General features: G+C 47.1%; 1 protein-coding gene across 1 annotated transcript; it reads right to left on the minus strand.

The window, feature by feature from the left end:
• Positions 1-249: 249 nt before the first annotated feature.
• On the minus strand, positions 250-4,996 carry SPRY2 (sprouty RTK signaling antagonist 2). Its single transcript, XM_002919981.4, has 2 exons — positions 4,882-4,996; positions 250-2,018 (listed from the first exon to the last, which is right to left on the minus strand). Exon 2 carries the CDS (start codon positions 1,965-1,967, stop codon positions 1,020-1,022), a length of 948 nt encoding a protein of 315 aa, XP_002920027.1. The 5' UTR covers positions 1,968-2,018; positions 4,882-4,996; the 3' UTR covers positions 250-1,019.
• Positions 4,997-9,217: the final 4,221 nt, after the last annotated feature.

Genomic DNA, 9,217 nt, shown 5'->3' on the forward strand with positions numbered 1-9,217 from the left:
CAGAACGAATTAGTTGAAGATTTTTTTTTTAAACATACAAAACAAAAGAAAGCCAACAGATCTGTAAAAGGGAAGAAGAGGAACAATGATCTCAGGATTAATACAGCTGAGTCAAATGCTCAGTTATTTCCCTCCCTATTTCATTGAAATGCTAGTCTTAAAATGTGGGTTTTTTTCACTTCAAAAAAACACAAAACAAACAAAAAGAAAAGGTAAAATAAGACAAAACAGTTCAGTTTAATTTCAAACGTTAATATATTTTCTATTTTATATTGAACATATGCATCTGTAACCCCTCATTTGCAGCAACTAGCACATCCTCATAAAAGGGGCAAAATTTGTAAGATGCCTCTTAAAATAAATATTCTTTTTTATAAAATAATAAAACTTCAAATAAATATTCTTTACACTAAACAATATGTTGAAAAAATTAGAAAATAAAGGTTGAATTTTACTGTAACTGTACAATATACATGAAGTCCAAAGGGAAATCAGAGTCTTACAATAAAGGCTTTCCTGTAAGGCAAAATACAATCTAAAAACATACTGATTGATTCACATTCTTCCGAATGTACAACATATTAGTATAATATTTTGTGACTGTGCCATATAGTACGGCACCACTTGTTTTTCACAGTTGCAAATATTATTGTATATACAAAAATATAGCACATTATCTCTGGAGAAAACAATGGAAAAAAAGTCATTTGCTAATTTACAAATTTTGCAAGTACTATTCAGAAACACAAACTCTGCCTGGGAGTGTCTGTTGCTTTAGCTTATGCAACACGTGGGTCCCCAGATTCTGTATCCCATACTCTGAGCTCCATTAGCTGAGTTCTAACAAGCATATCAGTTAAAATGGCACATGGACAAAAAGCATTTCACTGCAAACAGCGAAGGATATCCCAACCCTCTATGAACAGTGCCAAGATTATAAACTGTTTAGTTGGTTGCATATGTGTTAAAAAAAAAAAAAGGAACAATCCTTATTACTGTCATATTCCTGATAAATGGTGCTATGTTGGTTTTTCAAAGTTCCTGGGTGGGACAGTGGGAACTTTGCAGCAAACTGTGTTTGAGTTTTTACAGCGGCATCCAGGCCTGTTAACCCGGTCATAACACCCCTGGCACAACTTAAGGCAACCCTTGGCTGGAAGGTAACACCATAAACAAGGCAAAAAGAGGGACATGACGCCCATGGCAGACCAACGTGTACAACAGTGAGACTGGCTGCAAGAACATGGGTTGTCAGCACAGTTGTCCTCGTCATCATTAGAACAGTGATAGAAGAGACCTTTCACACAGCACACACAAGTCCCATAGTCAATCACGTTTTGGGCTGAGCAAAGGCACTGCTTGTCGCAGATCCAGTCTGATGGCAGAGGCCGGGGGTAGGTGCACTCCTTACACTTGCACTTGCCACAGTCCTCACACCTGTAGGCATGCAGGCCCAAATCTTCCTTGCTCAGGGGCTTAAGCTCACCTGGCTTGAGCTCCGATTTGGGCTGCACACGGATTATCCCATCAGCAACAGGCCCCGAGGAGAAAGATGGTCCTAACAGTCTCTGTTCAGAGGAACTGCTGCTGGTGCTTGTCCTTGTACTGCTCCGAGACCCCGAGCTGACTGTGCTGATGGACCTGGACAGAGGGGCTCGTGCAGAAGAATGGACCTGTGGGTGCTGGAGCCTGGGAGGCTGGCGGTGCTCAGGCAGACCGTGGAGCCTCTCATGTTTGTGCTGAGTGGAGGGGCGAGGAGCAGGCTTGAGCCCAGGTCTCGGGACCACAGTAGGCCCCTCTGTGTACTCATTGGTGTTTCGGATGGCTCTGATCTGATCCAGAGACAACACGTGTACCTGCTGGGTGAGGGCATCTCTGGGGTCGGGCTCCCCACGCGGCCTGCCAATGTCACGGGGTGACTGCAGCAAGGACTGCGACCCGCTGCCACTCTGAGCTCTGGCCTCCATCAGGTCTGGGAAGTGTGGTCACTCCAGCGGGCTTAGAACACATCTGAATTCCTGCAGAAACCAAGAGGAAAGAGCTGGGTTTACACTCCAGGATACTTCCCACTCTCCGCCCACCTGAATTAACTCTTCACTTTCCACTCCCCCAGAGAAACAGGATTTGAAATGGAGTGGCGACGGAAGGGTATCAGAATAACCATATGATCGATGCCATACCAAAAAGTAAAAATTATGACCAGGTACTGACAGTTCTTTAATCTTGCGATATGTAGTGACACAAAGCTAATCTTTGTCTCAATCACCTAAGTAACGACATCCTATTCAAATAAACATAAAACTGCAAGGTTCAGGTTCAAGGTAAAGATCGCAAGAAAATAACGTTAGAACACAACTTTGCTGCCAACAGATGCGAAAGTTGAATACTTTTTCAAAATCTGAGATAGGTTTAACTTTGTCGTGGTCATTTTTGCCTTAAACATCAATAAATGCAGCCTAGAAATTCTTGGTTCTTAACTTTGTCCGCTTTTACATCAAATACCTGTAACTCTAATTTAGCCACTACCATGCAACTTTTTAGAATACCATCGAATGAATGTGACTTGCCAAAAAGCAAATATTGCCCCCCCCCAGGAAGTTATAAATTTTACAACAGTCATGCATTATTAACTATAAAGTAGCAAAAGTTATAAATTAAAAACAAAGCCATTCAAATCCTGTTAGATGCCAGGAACACAAGAACAACCAGCAACAAGAAGACAGGAACTTATTTTCAACTTCTCAACAACTTGTGGATCAAATATTTTACAGCTTGATAGCCTGAGAAGGCATCTTTAATTCTGTAGCTAAAAGACTGTTTTCCCTGTTTTAAAAATAAATTATGTCAAAAATCTTAATTGCTTTGCCCGTTTCCAAAAACTAAATAGTTCAGAACCTAAACTGACTGGGGATAACAGGAAGTGTTTCAAAAATTCGTGTCACGTCGCAAATCTATCATTCTGACATGTAATCGCTTAAATTGGAATCCCTCTATAAATTTCAAAACTATCACCCCCTTTGCCAAGTCTACAGTGAACAAAAACGGGCAAGAATGGACCTTTATCCAGTCTTCGATTTTTATAAGAGAAACACAGGCAGGTGACACACACCTCCCAATTCGGAACAAGGCAGAACTGGAAACCGGATCTCACTTCCAACTTCCAACAGAAAAGCAGACAAGACAACGTTGTCTTTGCTTTCACTCCGTTTATCGGCTCTATCTGCGTCCCAACACCGTCCCCAGCAGGTGGGACACAGTCGGAGCCCCAGGGGACTTTTCTCCGGGGAGACAGACACAGCCCAGGGGCCAAGCTGCCCTCCCGCTGCGCACAATCCCAAGACTGACTAGAAGGGGGGGGGGTGCGGGCGCCTCCGAAGGGGACGTGCCCTGAAACGCTAGAGCACACTTCCCCCTCCCTACCTCCCGGCTAAAATATACCCCACCCCAGAGAACTGCCTTCCAGCTACAAGAGGGAGCCCACTCCACCCCCAGGCAGAGGTCACGCAGCCCACCGCAGGGCGTTCTGGCAAAGGCCCTCGGATGTCGGGCACAGGCTTCAAGCTCTGACGCCGAAAGCCATGCCTTAGACACACCGCCCGGACAGAAGTCGAACCCACGCACACTGGGCGACTCCACCATGCACTGACTGAAGGGTCATTGCCTGCAACCTGCACACCCCATCTCCTTTTGGGTGGAGAGAAAAAGCGAAAGGAAAATTGCTTTTTAAAGGAAGGGCAATTCCCAGGGCCCCACTGCACAACCCAGGCGTGCAGGACGCAGATCCCTGGACTGGAAACTTTCCGCGAAGATTTGCTTGTAGTGAAAAGTAGCATCTTTGGGGGTTGGGGGGGGGATTTTTTTTTTTCAAACAAAAATAATCGCTGTCCATTCCTAGCCTCCTTCGAAGCTCCCGCCGCACACCCCCCATGCTCCCCCATTCCCCACCCCGAAAGTGCTTAGAAACCCCCCATTAAGGACAGTGTGTGATCAGACTAAGGATTAAGGGGAAAGGGCTTCAGTACAAGGGTGGGGCAAACACAGAAACCGCTTTGTAAAAACGCACAAGATTCCGAATTCAAGGCAGGAGCAGCAACAAAAAAGTAGATCAGCGAATCAAAAGAAATTAAAAAAAACCAGCCTCTTGCCCCCTATTTTCAGGTAATGGAAAACGATCGCGACCGCTTGATGACTTTCTTCCTGTGCTAGGTCAGCCCAAACTTCCAAAAATAAAAAAAGTGTGACCCAGGCCGACCACAGAGAACGGAAAAAAGAGAGAGCTGCACTTCCGAACCGCAGACGCGGCGCCCGGTAGGGCTACGCTTCCACCCGCACCGGCTCGCCTCTGTACCCGGCACCCTGCCCATTTTTCACCCGCGGGGTCTCGCTGCCCCCATGAGGCGAGCGACCCGTGCGCCCTCGGTCCCGCTGGCGCCCCTGCCTCGGGACAGTCTCACCCAGGACTTGCCTTCCCGGAGAAGAACAGGTTAGAAATGCGGGCGCCTACAACGGGGACCTGGAAAATACAAAGTGTTCCCCCTCCCTCTCCCGCTCTCAGCGCCGAATTCGTCGCCAATGCAGGGCCAGCAGCCGACCCGCGACGAGCAGTCCACCACCCCAACCCCCCAGAGCGGGGGCGCGTGGGGTCCCGGGGTTGGGGACACCGTACCCGGCGCGCACTGCAGCCCCCGCCGAGGCAGGCCGAGCCCGGGGCAAGGCAGCTCCACAGGCAGCTCCCTGGATCCCCACGGGTAACCTGCGGGGTTAGGGAAAGGGAGGCTTGAGAAGAGACAGACCCCACTCCTGGTCCTGCTGCACCTACTCCATGTTGCCCACAACGCGCCGGCCAAGACGCCAGGAGGGGAAGAGCCAAACGTGCCTCACCGTGATCGCGGCTTTGCACCAACCCCTCTCCGTTGGATTCTCGTCTTCCTGCGACGTGCAAATAAAATCCAGTCCCGATGCAAACTTTTCGCCCCTTCTTTCCAAAGCGCTCCGAGCCGCAGGAGGCATTCAAAAGGGCAACCGCGCCGCCCCGCGCGTCCCCAGGCCGGTCCTGCCGCCCGGGCGCCGTCACGCGGGGCGCCCGCGGGGCCGGGCTGGGCACGGCGGGGTCAGTTTATCTAGTTTTCAAGGAAACACTGACCTTAAGGTTTCCCCAGAGGCCATGAGGACGAGCCTTAGGCTCGGACTGACTTATGGAACTTTCTCCTTGCCATTGGGAAAAGGGAATGAACATTGAAAACTAATCCGGGCCACGCAGTGTTAGCATTAAAACAGCAAGTTGTAGGTTTTAAGAGTTTATTCAGAATCCATTTCAAGCCCACCTCTCCCCTTTTCTGTTCCCCCTCGAGGGGGCGACGGGGAGAGGAGAGGGGGGAGGGGAAGGGGAGCGGGAAGTGAGGTGGGAGGGCTATTGGTTTATTCTTTGTCTACTGGATTAACCCGATTATACACCAGGCACCAGCACAAACCGCCTCCCCCACCTCAGAGCCGTGTACGAGAGGAACGGAATGCAGATTCGGGTTTCAAGTACTTTATGCTCTGACCGAGATTTGCTTTTGATTGTGTCGCTCTGTAGTTTTTAGTTTAATATTAGATTTTTTTTAAAGGAGAGTTAGCTATAGATGGAGGTTTTTTGAGTATCTGTTTTGTTTGACTCAATAGCTGAAGGAAATTCTACGATCTATGCCTTTTTAAAATTAGTTAATAAAACATACACGATACCTCAAGGTCGACATGAAGGCTTCTGAAATGGTAGGGGGCTCAGTTTCACTGCAGATTTCCTTCACTTAACCAGAAGTCATCCTTCATTTCTGACTCCCCCTTGTCACCTAGAACATTTCCGAAAAAGATCCTGTTGTACGCTTTGAAAGTGGTCTGCATTTTCCCACTTAGAAAAGTAGAAATATAAAGATAGAAAATGCATAGATATGCACTGCTCTAACTGCCGTTCATTTACTAAGAAACGTGCTTGCACGTGGGAGCACCGGTGGGAAATTACCCCCCCCACTCCTGATATTGGATTCTAATAATTTACAGAATGTTTTTACTTTACAGGGAAGTACGGTCAAATCTCCCGAATAGCACCTGCCCTTGTGCGGGGTTAAGAGTTCTCGAAATAGTGCTTGATTCCCCGGGTCCAGCTCCAGCTCACATCCGTTTGCAGCTACCCTGGCAGTCACTGCCTTCTCTCGAGCTCTAGCTCTAGAATGTCCCGGGCGCGCTCCCCGCCGCGCTGCGCTCTCGTCCTGCCTTCTCCATGTTTCTCTAGGGCTCTCCCCACTCGCCCTGGGTTTGAAACAAGAGATGGCAGGGGAAGTGGCATGCGTTATTTCCGGGTGCTGGCCTACGTCCCCCACCCCCCACCCCTCGGTGCGGGTGGACGAGCCTGCGTCGGCCCGCTCCGCCGTGTCCCCAGGGCTCAGGGCACGGGACGACCTGGCCTCCACGGCCGGGGCAGCTCGCCCAAAGCCCAAGTCTTTTGAGCCTCGGGGTGAACGTAGGCGCTGCTGCGCTTATGGGTCATCTGGCCACCAGGGGGCGCCCGCCCGGCGGCGGGCTGGGCCTGGGGCGGGGGCTGGTGCTGCGGCTGGGGCTGGGGCGGGTGCAATCTTCTTACCTAGTACTGGACGGGGGCAGGGGAGGGAGGTTGCGGTCTAAATCGTGTATTAGGTCGGCTGGTTCAAAATGAATAAGAAACAGATAGCTTTTCGTACCATCTCCTGGGATACCTTCCGTGTGGAATACGAGATGAGGTACCCAGGTTTGAAAGAACTCCAGCTTTTACCAATAGGAAGGAGTTGGGGGCCAAAACCAAGTTGTGCAAGGCTGGTGGGGAACTCGCTGCCCCTTTGAGGGCAACAGGTCTCTAGCGGAGCAGGTGGAAGACACGCCTTCTCTTCGTGTTCTCAAACCCCTGCGCCCAATGACTGTTCCTTAGGAGACACTTGTGCCCATGCTACTTTCCCAGCGCTGCAGGAACGTTGCAAAGACATACTGTTTTGAATCAAAGCATAAACTGGAATTTAAATTAGGAGCTTCCGGCTAGTCAGAGCACCTTATATTTTGTCAAGTCAGTAGGGTGGAACCTAGGAATTTCTATTTATCTTTCATGAGCTAGAAAGAATCCCATGTAATCTAGCTCTCCCTTCCTTCCCCCCACAGCCTGGAAAAACATTTAACCTATAACTTAAGCACAAGGTAAAAACAAGAACCTGTTGCACTTTTCCTCTTTATTATTTATTTTATTTAGTGAAATTATTATTTTTTTCAGATGTAATGTGTACAACAATATATTATGCTCCAAAATTTACTTAGTGAATTATAATCCCAGAGAGGAATGATGTTTGTGTGTCTGCATGTGCGTATACACACGTAATGAAGTGTTTGGTGCAGCTCTTGCAATGTGTATCCAAATTAATTGTCATATTGCATTCCAAAAGTGTAACTGGGATTCATTCTGGAAGCTACTTCAGAATTATGAAAAAACGTTATGTAAAACTTCACAGTGAAGCCCCATTTTCAAAGGTGTTGTGCAAAGTTCTAGGGAGGCAGCCCTGATGTGTGAGCAGGCATTGCCATTTGCCCAATGTTGAAAAATACCGCCTCCATGGAAACTCATGCTGTACCCATACTCACTCCTGGGTTCTCAGGTTGCGCCAAGTAACATGCTTTAGGAGTCCCAGCTGTTGAACAGGACCGTGTGTCATACATTTAGGATCTCATCCCTGCACTCATTTTATCTTCTGCACTCATTTATTTGGATTTACTTCATTTTATAAACATAATTATCCTCAATTTCTTTTTTTTAATGAGGCTGTGTATAAGCCTTTGTGAAGTTTGCCTCCTCTAATTTTTGGTTGGAGGCATCAATAGAGACAGTGTAGACATGCTTCTTTACCAGTAGGTATGTTGGCTGAGTTAAGTCAGAATTCCAAGTTTGCTTTTCCTCATCTAAGCTTCTGAGTCATGCTGTCGTCATGGGAGAACATAGCTTTAAACAATTCTAGTTCCAGTTTCTTTGTGAGATTGACCAAACCACTTGGCCTTACTGGTTCAGACCTGGTTTTGATAACCAAAGAGAAATCTTGCAGTGATATGATGTGTTTTTGAGACAAAGAAGAATTAATAGTTATTGATTGTTTGGTTATTTTGTTAGTTTTACAACCAAGGCAATTTATTTATGTATTCACACTTAAAACTGGCTCAGAGCACAATAGTGTATACTGCTTCCAAGAGTAACTAACAATTGAGGTCTTTCAACCATCATTTCTCCTCACATCCCAAATGCAATAGAAAACTTAATTTATGCATGGTCTCTTCTAGGGGGGACCTTCCTAAATTAAAGGGCTTTGCAATAATGGACTTTTTGATTTGGTGGCCGTGGTTGTGGTCATTGAATTTTTGAATTGCTTTGATTTTCCAAATTCTATTGATACTGCCTCCAGGCGGGGTTGGGAGTAGCTACACTAAAAGTTGCAAAGGAATTCAAAATAGACTGCTAGAATTCTTAACTAAAATGCCTGAAGAACTGGAAACAGTTTATCTCTGCATCTAACCTTGTTTGATGATGGAGAAAGATCCAGAGTTATCCCAGGGTAAGAGGAGTGGTCTTGATGATTTGACTTTGAACTGGAGGCTCCTGTGAGTCTTGTCTTTTTCAGAGATCTTATTTTCAACCTGAATCCACCTGGTGGCTTGTACTGGATAATTGATCTTCCTGCTAGATCCATGCACGTTACTACTACAATTTATGTAAAGTCAGATGTGGACTGAAGTTCTCTAACAAGGCAAAAGAGAACTTCTTTGCTGCCAACATGATTTTTTCTCATTATATTGTGGCAGGTTTTTTCTGTCGGTGTCTGCTTCGAAGAATGAAGAGGTAGACCAGACGGTGGTCAGGAAAGGTGGGCAGCCAAGCTAGGTTTATTAAGTGATAGCAAAGTGATAGTACAAAGCTCCCAAGGATGGAGGCATTGCCCACGGGAGTTTCTAAGTCTAGGGTTTTTTTCTTTTTTTCTTTTTTTAAAGATTTATTTATTTGACAGGAGCACAGACAGGGGGCAACTGGGAGAGGGAGAAGCAGGCTTCCTGCTGAGTAGGGAGCCCAATGTGGGGCTCGATCCTAGGACCCCAGCATCATGACCTGAGCCAAAGGCAGAGGCTTAACCAACTGAGCCACCCAGGCGTCCCTAAATCTAGGGGTTTTTATGGGCTT

This window comes from Ailuropoda melanoleuca, chromosome 7 (genome assembly GCF_002007445.2).
Source record: "Ailuropoda melanoleuca isolate Jingjing chromosome 7, ASM200744v2, whole genome shotgun sequence".
In the NCBI taxonomy this organism is placed as follows: domain Eukaryota; kingdom Metazoa; phylum Chordata; class Mammalia; order Carnivora; family Ursidae; genus Ailuropoda; species Ailuropoda melanoleuca.

Excerpts from the sequence above, each read along its gene's own strand:
- SPRY2 (XM_002919981.4), bottom strand. The coding sequence starts at position 1,967 with ATGGAGGCCAGAGCTCAGAGTGGCAGCGGGTCGCAGTCCTTGCTGCAG.